We start from the raw sequence: 12151 nt of genomic DNA, 5'->3' as shown, positions 1-12151 counted from the left end.
ACAACGGTGGAAAAATGAGTGAGAGTGGAGAGAGGAGTGCCACGGGACACCGGGGTTGTCAGAGTTTGTTGTGTTGGAGTACAGAAAGAGTAGTTTAATGTTATCTAAAAGATTTTCATTGTCATGGCTGAATATTTAGATGATTTCAACAATGTTAATGCAACGCGAGATTCCAGAGCGAGGCTTCTCCAAGCGAGACACACGATAACAAACAGGCCGGATCAAGCAAAAGGCAAGGAAAACGGTTTATTTCTCTGTAGGGTCCTTTCCATAATGTTGTCAGACACTTACATGTATAATAATCTGAATAACAATCTGAGTCAGTGGCAAAGACAACGCTTTTATTGGACGTAAAATGACGGTGCCAGGTTGCCCCAAATGATGACATAGCAGCTTGTTTAGCAGCTGGCGGCTGCAGCATACTCCCTCAATACTAAACCAATTTTAAAAAATGTTGTCCCTATTAGTCACTAAGATGCAAAAACATGGGACAATAGGGTACAGGTTCAAAAATACCGAAGTTATCCTTTAAGGTTAGGGTAAGGGGCTAGGAATTGCATATGTCAATGTGTGTCCTCACAAAGATTTTAGTACAAGGTTGAGTGTGTGTGTGTGTGTGTGTGTGTGTGTCTGAGAGACTCACGTTTCTTGTACTGGATAACAATGTCCCAGATGTTGCGCCTGGAGCAGGGATCGACTCCTGTGGTGGGTTCATCCAGCACCACCAAGCGAGAGCCCCCTATGAAGGCGATGGAGATTGACAGCTTGCGCTTCATGCCGCCTGACAGGGTGCCCACCCGCTTGTGTCTGTGAGCGTACATGCCTGTCTCCTCCAGGATCCTGGTAGGGAAGTTAATGAAAAGCATTTAACATGGAGCTCATGTTAACATACTTTTTTCTGCACATTTACAACCCAGTTTCTGAGTTCTACTTCCATCAGTTCCATCAGTTACCCAGCGGGGGTTTCAGAACCACAGGAACCAGTGGAGAGGTACAGTTTCTTGCCTTTAAGTTCAGGCTTATTAGAGCTCCACTTGTCATGCAGAAACCCTCCAGAAATAGTCTCATGATGCAACTGGGGGTTCAACCCATAGCTTTATGATGCCACAGAATAAAATATGATTTTCTTCCAATGCTTGCTCCCATAAGCAAAGGAACAAAAAGAGATAGAATTAAATATTAAAAAAGTCTTATGGAAAATGTGGACTTGAAATGGGGTAAAAATATCGTTCTAAATTTGCATGCTGAGAGAACAATAGCTTCTCAACCTGCATTCAATGGCTGTAGAAAATACACTTCACAGCGGGGGGCTAATTTCAAAGAAAACAAGTGTAACAGCTGTTTTGTCCTTATAATTATATATTATTATATTCTTACATCAAGGCCTAGATATACCTGTAAATTACAGCAATTATAGGCATAAAATCTGTTTGACTATAACATATCTGGTATCACTAGTGTTAAACAGTGGCTGCTATTCACTGTTAAACTCTCACAACCCCTCCCTATATTTCCTTTTTATTGGAAGAACATGCCATTGTCTGAACTATAGATACCTTTTTCATGATGTCTTTTAACAAAACAGGATATAAAATGTATCCAATGGCACTGTTGACATCATCTTTAAGACACATTGCATTAAGATACTGAGCATGCGCCCTGCAGTGGATGATTGGTCACTCACGTGCGGACTTGTTCATGCAGTTCCTTGGGTGACCACTGTGGGGCCTTGATCTGGCCGTACAGCAGCAGGTGCTCCTTGGTGGTCATGTGTTCAAAGAGGACGTCATATTGCATGCACACCCCGAGCTCTCTGCGGACGTCATCGATGTTGGTCTGCATGTCTCTGCCGTACACCTCGATGGTGCCAGAGGACGGGGCGAAAAGGCCAGTCAGGAGAGACCTAAGCACAAAGCGTGATCAGTTATTATGTGGGTTAATTCTGGTTTATGGCTATTAAATGTTTCATAATTGGGAGAAAAAGTATATAATTCAAATATATAGTCAGGTTTTCAATTGCTTCTGCTCATATTTGCTACCTGGGATGTTAAATGTTGAAAATGCCCTTTCATTAGCTATTTTCTCCACAGCACTTTCCTGTTAAATTAAGATTTGTTGGTCCCAGGAATGCTGTAAGACGTGAAATCCGTTCTTGGTTTAGGTTGTTTTTAACATTGTTAAATCTTATTCTGCTGATGCACTCATTGTGCGTTTCTCTGGATAAGAGCATCAGCAAAACTCGTCACATTTAAAATGTAAATGTAAGTGCTCCGGTTGATGAAGACCTGTCAGGCTAATCTCTACCACGGTGCATTTGCTGTGCCAGATTTGGACAAAACAATCCGCCTGTCAGCAGCAGACCCTTTTAAAGGGGTCCGCTGATTAAAGAGATGCACAAATCAAATTTAAAAGACACCTCGTACAGTATATGAATGGTTATAATGCATTTGTATTCATCTTACGACATGCTGATACAGTGAAAGCGGAGAAGAATTGTGCCACACATACATGGTGGTGGTCTTGCCGGCTCCGTTGTGACCAAGCAGTGAGGTGACGTGGCCCTCGTAGAAGGAGACATTAAGGTTTTCAATGGCTACTCGGTCGCCATAGCTCTTACTGAGACCATGGAGGGCGACGCCCACTGGGAGCTCTGAGAAATCCTCCCCGGCCTGAGAGGTAAGAGTGCTTTTGCCTGAGAGAAACATGGAGACAGAGGCAACCTGTAAATCAAACTCACAGGGGACAGGAATTAAATGAAGAGTGAGGGTGAAATATAAATGTAGTGAGGTGTCGGGGTTAGAGAAAAAAATGACATGAAAGGAAAGACATCATGTTCGTGCTTCAAAACACAACACCGGAGGAGACAGCACTGCTTATTGTTATCTGCCGCGAGATAGTACGATGTCATTTTTCCCCCTGTACCTTTTCCTTTGTCGTCGGAGAAGACGGGCTGGTTTGTCTGCATGATGTTGGTGAAGAGGAGTCCTTTGCCCACATTACTGTTTGACTTAATGCAGCAGCACAGGTCGGCCCAGAAGGAGGCTTTGAAGGGGAAGTACCACGGTGCAGGGATGCCGTACTTTCCTGAAGGGTATAAAAAACAGACATGAATACATGAAACACTATTTGGAGATAAGTTTACCGAGCAATTCGTAAATTGCTTGCACTGTTAGCACCATGATCTGTAATAGTATACAGCAAATTCACCATGAATGTGAAACAAAAAAATATTCAAATGACAACTAACAGATAACAGCTGACATGACAGAAGACTCGAAGAATACACTGTTAGACAAGCAGAAGTATAAAAAGCTAAGCCTAAAAAACTGTGTCTGATGTTCTAAATGAATACAGACCAACTAAAAGTTCAGATTTAACCCTTCTAGCTAGATGAACGAGAGCTACTGTGCTCTTCACACATTCATTTGTAAAGGAAATTAGCATAAAAACGTCTCGGATCTACCTTCCATTAGAATTAACTGGATGGAGACAAGTGAATACCAGTGGTTTGAAGAAATGTTGATAGATTTTTCAGTATCAGGACTCCTTGACTTAAAATCAATCTGCATGAGTTTTTAAAGCCTTTTACAGTTTACCTGGGAAGACCATGCGAATGTAAGCCCCGATGATGAAGTAGAGGATGGAGTCGATGAGCATCAGCCAGCACAGCCAACCAAACGAAGCCATGTCTCCAGCGATGGGCGAGGTGTATGAGTTGCTCCAAAGAATGCCTGAAGAAGCCAACAGAAGATTTAATTTGCTTCCCTCTGACTGAAGTAGCTGATATGTCAAAGAGATCTGGTTTGAGTTTGAAAAAGTCAGTCTACATGCGCCTACCTTCTCCTTGGGCCTCGTACCGAGAGATATATTGACTGGCGTAACTGAAACAGGTCGGGGAAAACAAACTCTGCAGGAAAATGAGAGACAAATTAGAATAAAGATACAGAAACAGAAGAACATCAACAAATATATCTTCTGTTTTTAGACGATGCCTTTCTATAATTCCTCTTGACAGCTTTATGTAGTGTGAAGTGATATACTTCAAAAGCCTTTCTCAACGTGATATGAAGAGATTTGTTCAAGGCAAACAAGGCTTTAGATGTATGCAGCGATGTTATGTCTGCCTCCAATTAATGATCATAACAGACAGCGAAATAAAAAAAGAAATAAAGCATGTTTTACGCAAATGTGCACAATTTATGTCGGCATAAGAAGGCAGGAAAGCTCCGCAACCATTTGTTAACTGTCAGTTTGCCCTCCACTACATTGCTACTTGTATGTCAAAATGAAAAATAAGAATAAAATCTCACATTGGAAAACAACTGGAGGCAAAAGCCACTGTTTACTCAGACTATTTCATAAAGTAAGTGCCTTTTTGAGGCTGCACTAATATATTTTGAATCATTATGTTGGTAAAATTGTTTTTCTACAATGGATAGAGTAAATAACATTCTTTATATTGTTCCTTATCTCTCCATTCAATTCTCAGTATCTTCCAGAGCAAATAACATTATTTGGTGTTTTAAGTCATATCACTAGTTTAATATACATGAGTTATGACAGAGGAGCTTCCTCACCAGGGCGCTCTTCTGGAAAAAGGTGAGCTTTGTCTCCACAGCCAACACCACAATGAAGGGGAAGAAGCAGAGGATGTAGAGGAGGCTGCCACTGAGGCCGGCGATGTACGTCTTGTCGAAGAAGGAGCTGACCAGGTAGCTGAAGGACAGGATGCTCAAACCATAGTCGCAGAGGTACAAGAAGAGGAGGAAGCCGTCGCTGTTGGGCAGAATGCTGCCGAACTTCAGCACCAGCGTGAGGAGGAAGATGGTCAACACCAAGTAGGTGGCACACTCCAGGAACCAAGCGAAGAAGTGGCTGAGTGGGTTGACTCCCATCATTTTCATGTACTGTGGAAAAAGCAAGAATAATAGCAATGGATGGGAGTACACAGAAATCTCAGCAACAGCCAAGTTGGCAGGAAAAGATGTTGTCATTGGGTGTTTCTGCAAACCAGGGATACATTGAAAGTTGACGTTTTTGCATTCGGTCAGAGCAAGTGACGTAGTGTCAAAAGTGACAAGAGACACACAGGGTGAGCTGGAGGGCAGGTGGATGGGTCCAATAAACACAAGGCTATCATCCAGGAGACTGATGTTCGTCTCAAATGCGTCAGGTTACAATCAGCTGTTTGCTTGTGTCTCGTGTTCACACTGTCGGCGTCATTTTCACTGTACAAATGTAGTAGTTTTAAGCCAAGCCACGTATTTCTTTCCCAAACCCAAATATAATGGTTTTGTGGCATTGTGGCGTTGTTACGGTTGTTACATTTGTTATAGTTGTTACGTTACGTTGTTATGTTGTTACATATTATTTGAACACAAACCATCTTTTTTCTAACCTTAACCAAATAGCTTTGTTGGCTAAGCCAACCAATCGTTTCACAAAGTTAACCACGTGGCATTGCGTTTCTGCCAGCGTGATACAACGCTGATATGATACGTATTTTTTGGTTCAGAAACGTCGACATTTAACGTATCTGTGGTGTGCAGAAACGTCCAACGCCAACATTTTTTCTGGCGACTGGGTTGTCAGCAAAACAATGCACCTTCTGTGATTGCTTGCCTTATGAATGTTTACAGCAGAGAATAAACACTGGAGGTACTAGGAGAGGAAGAATTAACATTTGTTGCTGTGTTCAAAACTCAGACAGGAAGGATCGGCTTATCATGATGTCAACTGGCTTAATTTGTGTGCTTTTAAAAAAGAAAAACAGAAGAAATGGACAGTATCATTACAGGGCATCTTAGACACCAAGAAGTGAGTGTTCAATGCAAAAATACAGTGGCAGATTTGATCATTTTTCAAGCAAAAAAACCCAAAACATACCTCATGCAGCCTCAGCTCTCTCTCATACACCAGCTTCTTCACAAAATCAGCCACAAACAGCACCCAGGCTAACATCAGCATGACTGGGAAGACAAAAGAGATGGCCTCCAAGTACCTGGGGAATACAGAGGTGCCAACTGTCAGTCAAATTTCTAGAAAACCTAACGTCCAATCACTGTCAACAACAGCAGATGAAAAGGTCTATCATTCAGTCAACGGCTTGACAGAGAGACAGAGATGCAGAGCGGATGAGCAATATCGAAGGAGGGTTTTTGACAGCCGTGTTCTGATCCTCTTATTATTTACGCAAAATAAATGCCTCTCCATTTCATTTTTTATTTTTTTGACTTAATCATATCTGGAGCCTGATACATTGCTGTTTTTCATACTACACAGCCATATTTCACAGCTTGTGTCAGAAATTGTGGTGCTGAGTAATAAATCAGGACGACGGATAGATAGGCGAGGTTCATCATATCTTATAGCTGGTCAGAAGGCAGCCAGCCAGAGACAGTGGCCCGCTGGCGCTTCTCAGATGAGATATCAGCACTCGAGGGCAAACGCAAACATAGGCATTACGGTCAAGCATGATTTATTGGAAACAATTTAAGTGTATTGATGCACAAGTTAATAATGGCAAACCTTTTTTTGAACTGGATATATTCTACAGATATGAGTGGTGTTCCTGAATAGCCTGAAGGTTGTTTTGAGTGTATGGTCTTCAAAAATGAATGCACAATAAACGTGAATATTCATGCACATGGTGCGGAGCTAATTATAATGCGGAAGGTTCCTGTGAATGACTACTTACTGTCAGTCCCAAGTGGCAAATGAGTAATGAGAGAGCATGCATTATTCCACATCAATGCTTGTACTTCCCCCTCAGAGACACTGTGGACGCTTTCAGGTTTCTATGCATGCATCCGTACGAGAGCATGTTCATACTGTATGCGTGTTTCTTTGCATGTATGAGTGTGCATCCATGTATTCAGGGGACTCACTCATCCCGGTAGAAGCAGGGGTAGGGGAAGGGCTGCAGCTGGACGGCCGGATCTGCGACTCTCTGTCCGGTCTGGGTCTCAATGATAGCCCGGTCGATGTTCTCCTGCAGGTAGATGAAGCCCCGGTTGTAGCGCAGCGTCAGCCTGGCCGAGATGTGGTTGTCCTTCACATAATAGGGGTTCCGGACTCTGTCGGTACGCATGACGTTGTCCATGTGCATGCGGATAGTGTATCTGACTTTGGGAGGCAGGGGGGATGTGGAGGAGGAGGACCTGGCCTGACGCTTCCTGGATGAGCCCTCGTCTTTGGGGAGCTTGAAGATGACACCTTAAAGACAGATTGCACCATTTCACTTAATACTTAAAGACAAAAGTGTCCTCACCTCAACTCATTGTCAACACCCCTGTAGAGCAGTGGTTCCCAACCTTTTTCCTGCAGGGACTCCTTCCTATCATTGAGTAAACTGACGACGCCTGACTCATTTTAATGGGTATTTCATATTATATTCAATGCATAACAATAACAGTACGGAACAAATAATAAACTGAATAATTAACCCAAATAATGGATGCAATAACAGCAGGTTTGTGTAAAACAAGCGATTTGAATGAATTTTGACCAGATTATTTCCTGTGAATACTGCATCAGAGATGAGTTTTCCTGTAATTTTTAGAAACTTTTAATACAATTCTCTGTCTGTATTATGTATTTTTTATTATTTTTTAACAATCATACTTACTTATTAGGCTTATTTTTTTGACAATTTCAGTGTTTTCTTCTCTCTGACGCTTTAGCCACTGTTCTATCAGCTCTTTGGTTGTTTTAACTGCGTACTTTTCTAATGCAGGACAAGGCTGTTTAGCAGAGAGGGAAGGCTTTGTAAATATAGCTTGTGTTCAGGTCTTCACCGTGCCCTTATCCTGTTTATATCTCAAATAATAATCCAAACTAAAAATAACAATTATATTTAGTTTTCTTCACAGAAATTAATGAAATGCTGAAATATAGGCCAAAGCTTGTATAAATATATATATATATATATATACAAGCTTTGGTGACCCTTGATGGGGGTCAGGACCCCCAGCTTGGGAACCAGTGTTTTAGAGGAAGCACTGTAGATTAAAAATATGTAAATGAGTATTTGTTTGGTGAGGTGGATGCTTTACCTCGGTCACAGGCTGGGCTTACACTCATGAAACCTTGGTGTTATCTTACCCACAAACTCTAACAAATAAAAAGTATAGTATACTGGAGAAGATGAATCGATATCAGAAATCATTGCAGGTCGTGGATGCATGCTGCAGCATCCTAATGAATCTGGAGGACTCTATTCACATAAAGCTTGTCCATTATACCCAATATTTACAGTACTCACTTGCGTAGAGATCACGGTTTTTGGCGAGGTCCTGAGCTACGGTGTCGAGCTCGTTGGCGGAGTCGAAGCCACGGTAACGGTCAAACTTGATACAGGAGGAGATGTTCACCATCAGGGTGGACAAGGTGGTGATCTGTTTCATTATTTGTTTGTTTTTCTCCAGCAAGACGGTCATGTTAGCTTCGGGGGAAATGAAAAGCCATTTAGAAATTTACTGACATGGTTAAAGCAACTCTGAGTGCAGCTTTAGATTTGATTGCTGTGAATTCAAATTAAAATAATGACATTTGCCTTGTCTGTTTAGAGTCATGCCCTGTTATGATATAAGTTAATTAAGATAGAAATATGATCTGACAATACAAGGTAATCTAATTAAATACCTGTTTGTCAAAGTCAAACCTTGACTGACATGTATAATCACATCAAGGAAAGACGCCCTAAGAAATGCATGTTGAAATGAGTGCAATGCTTCCTGTAAACCTAAGGAGCTGTCCTATTTTCTGATAGCATGGATATTTTACAGGCAATAAGTCAGGGAGGAATATAAAGGTAAGCCTGGTATCTGCAGCTTACAAAATTAAAACCTTCAAATGCTCACTCACAGAAGTTGCTGAGCGTCTCCTTCATTCTGCCGACATTGATGTCTGTCTGCATCTCAATGAAATTCACAACAAAGGAATTGCCGAGGGAATTCTGTCAGGAGGGGAGAGAGAGTGGAAGAGACGATGCACAACATCAATATTCGGCTGCTGAAACTCGTCACAGACCACTGCAAAGTTTATCTCCAGGATTTTTCAGCGAGACGACAGCGAGCCAGCGAGAATAATTAGATATACAGGAGACTGTTCTGAGTTTTCATACCTGCAGCATTGGCAAAGTGTGGCCCAGTATTTCGGCAGACTTCATGATGTAGTTGGAGGACTCAAGCCAGTCCTTGGAGTATTTCCTCAGGTTTCCGAACTCCTTCAAGGTGCCATTGGCCTGGACAAGGAGAGGACAAGGACGAGAACATGTGAAAATGGTTGGGTATCAGCAAGATTTCATAACCTGCTGTGTGTGTCTGTTTCAGTCTGTGAAGGCAGCAGTATACTAAAAACAAAGTCAAACTGGCTCAAAATAGAGCTAGTGGAAGATGGTGGTGCATACAAATAGTGTATACTCCCCGCAACCCTGTATTTCTTGTTTACTATGTGCCAGTCAGGGCTGCATGAAGACTACACAGGTAACTATCACTTAGAAGAGGTAGAAATAGAAGTGACAAGAACTTCTGTAAAAGCGTGACAAAGTCAAAATGAGGGATTTTGGAGAATTTAGAACATACAGTTCATAAAGATCATGAAGGTGCTAACCCCCGAGACAAACTGGCTGTGACATGTATGAGTATGTACTGTATATACCTTCTCCATTATGGCCCTGGTGGTTGGTGTGTCAGGGGTAAACAGAATATTTCCCATCAGCATTGGTTTGAGGAAGGCCCAGGCGATGGCTCCTCCAGTGGTGTTGACCATGTCCAGGTACATGTTCATACAGAAGGGAGCTACACAATGAGAGAAGAGAGGAGAACCATTTAGACATGTAATATTCACAATGGTGACATGACAGCTTGAGGATCGTTTTTGAGCTTGAAGGATAAGGCTGGTGTTATTTGATATTTTTCTCCTTGTCAACAAATTCCATGATTAAATCAGTCTCTTAAATCTGGGGTCAGCAACATTGGAGAAACCAGCAAGAGTACGCTGGATTTTGAATCAATAAAAAATCCCTAAATCTAGCGAGAAAGTCACCAAGTCATCAACACTAACAGTCCATCCGTTCAGGCCTCCCTCCAAAGCCACTCCCCCCAAATTATCCTTATGAACGTAAACCAGTGGGCAACTCCGGGATCTGAAAAGTGAAGCCAATGCGGAAGTGCTTTAACTTGCATTCTTTCTAATAGCCAGCAGGGGGCGAATCCTCTAGTTGCATAACAAAGTAAGATTGTATAGAAGTCCCTGAGAAAATGACCCTACTTCTCACTTCATTTATTACCAAAATGCCGAACTCAAGGCTTCAAAAATGGCAGTCCACAAACCAATGGGTGACGTCATGGTGACTACGTCCACTTCTTATATACAGTCTATGCACGTAAACAATGAACATGGCTATTGTTAGTGCTCAAAGCCGTCAAGCTAGCAGCCTGTGGAAGACTCCGGTGACGCGCAATGAGTATAAACATGGCCACAAACATATAGTTCCAACCATTCTGGATTGTATGATCGATTAATGTGTTAGTTTTGGTCTTTTAATGTGATTTGCTGATGATAAGAAAAAACTGAATATCACCAGCTTTATCCTTTCATCCTTATTCATTTATGAACTGTGAAGTGAGTCTTGTGGGAGTGAAGGTGGTGACTACTAGCTAGAATATCTGTGTCACTTTTGAGTTTTGAAGTTCCACTTTTTGTGATTAGAGATGCATCCACCCATATCCAAACTCAATATAGGGCAAATAGGGGGGTGATGTACTCTATTCTGTTACTGCCAGTTTTGTGATTTAGGCTCAGAGTGCTAGAAAATGTCTCTTTTCATCTCCCTGATGTGCATACAGCACACGTTACTTATTTTTGATTGTGTCTATCTTGTAATAAGACACGAATGAATGCTTTTGATAGCAAAGGAATCCCATGAAAAACACTGAATACCATACAGTTAAGAATGGCGACTGCACTAACTATAAAATTCAGTTTGCAAAAGCCACAAATCTGTCCTTCTCCGAACATACTGGCATCTTGTGGAATCTTGAACCTCTCGATCATCTCCTCCCTCTGGCGGGGGTCGGAGAAGGAGTTTGACTCCGGCGTGGCGGGGAGTTTGGAGATTCCCAGCAGAGCCATGATACCTTTACTGCACAACGCTCGAGAGAGGGTGACAAATGTAGCTTGGCTAGAGAGCGTTTCCCTTCGTCCTCTCACCATCTGGAAGAAAATAGAGATTGATACTTATAATACCTAATACTTAACTATTGATTTTCATGTATTCAAAATTGAATATTTTTCATGCAAGTGGGAATACAAAACTGGAGGCCCTCAAAAAACAGTTAAAACAAGCCTCAGCAAAACAATTTGATGTTGCCTGCACCAGTTTTGTGTATGCAATATGGTCACAGGAATATTTTTGAGCACTGAAACTGCATTCGTTAGACACACACACACAAATGCATTGTGGGTAAAGAATTGTACAGCAGCAAAGACTACATACGTCTCTAAATTCAGGATCGGCCATCAGGTTGATGTCATTCATGGAGCGCATTAAGGTTTGAAGCTGACCAACGGCAGGAAGAATCGTGTCCATCATGTTGGTTAAAACCTCAGCCATCTGGAGCATAACTCTCACCAGGCTCTGCAGTTCCTCGGACAAAACCATCTGAAAGACAGGGACCAGCATTCAAACATGTTTCTATAGTTTTTGAAACTTTGTTTTCATGTTCAAGAAAAAGAAAAGAAAAGAACATGGGTTTGTAGGAGCCACACATTGGTAGAGAGCAGGGTTTTTCAACTAGCCACACAGTAGGTTACATCCCTTAGAGTATGTAGTCCATTTTTACAGTATTTTATATATTGATCAAATCGTAGTCTTAAGGAAGGGTCAATTTCTCCATACAGTGTGTTTTGTTGACAACTGTGATCCAGTTGTCCTTTGATGGCGGGTTTGCCTGCAGCCACTTCTGTTCGATGGCTTTCTTGCTTGCAACTAAAAGTACTTCCTAAAGATATTTATTCTGGGCCGACAAAAGGGTAATCAACATCTATTCTAAAAATGTTCCTTATTTCTTTGGCAATCTTGGGTTAAAGAGCAGCCCGAAAATATATGAAAGTGGCCTGCCACTGGTTTACCACACTGCCTCCAACA

General features: G+C 41.8%; 1 protein-coding gene across 4 annotated transcripts in view; it reads right to left on the bottom strand.

The window, feature by feature from the left end:
• abca12 (ATP-binding cassette, sub-family A (ABC1), member 12) overlaps positions 1 to 12151 on the bottom strand; it is a 65238-nt gene that overhangs the window by 30287 nt on the left and 22800 nt on the right. For all 4 annotated transcript variants that reach the window (XM_074659606.1, XM_074659602.1, XM_074659603.1 and 1 more), the window contains 15 exons: positions 11501 to 11665; positions 11025 to 11217; positions 9661 to 9800; positions 9125 to 9244; positions 8866 to 8956; positions 8264 to 8443; positions 6888 to 7215; positions 5887 to 6001; positions 4578 to 4907; positions 3838 to 3907; positions 3597 to 3731; positions 2923 to 3084; positions 2509 to 2692; positions 1685 to 1903; positions 644 to 840 (listed from right to left, as the gene is read on the bottom strand). In XM_074659606.1, the coding sequence (XP_074515707.1) occupies positions 644 to 840; positions 1685 to 1903; positions 2509 to 2692; positions 2923 to 3084; positions 3597 to 3731; positions 3838 to 3907; positions 4578 to 4907; positions 5887 to 6001; positions 6888 to 7215; positions 8264 to 8443; positions 8866 to 8956; positions 9125 to 9244; positions 9661 to 9800; positions 11025 to 11217; positions 11501 to 11665 (2629 nt within the window). The remainder of the gene's footprint in view (positions 1 to 643; positions 841 to 1684; positions 1904 to 2508; positions 2693 to 2922; positions 3085 to 3596; positions 3732 to 3837; positions 3908 to 4577; positions 4908 to 5886; positions 6002 to 6887; positions 7216 to 8263; positions 8444 to 8865; positions 8957 to 9124; positions 9245 to 9660; positions 9801 to 11024; positions 11218 to 11500; positions 11666 to 12151) is intronic.

This window comes from Sebastes fasciatus, chromosome 14, assembly GCF_043250625.1.
Source record: "Sebastes fasciatus isolate fSebFas1 chromosome 14, fSebFas1.pri, whole genome shotgun sequence".
NCBI lineage: Eukaryota > Metazoa > Chordata > Actinopteri > Perciformes > Sebastidae > Sebastes > Sebastes fasciatus.
Note: the sequence above shows the minus strand (reverse complement) of the source record. Positions and strands in the feature narration are given on the sequence as shown.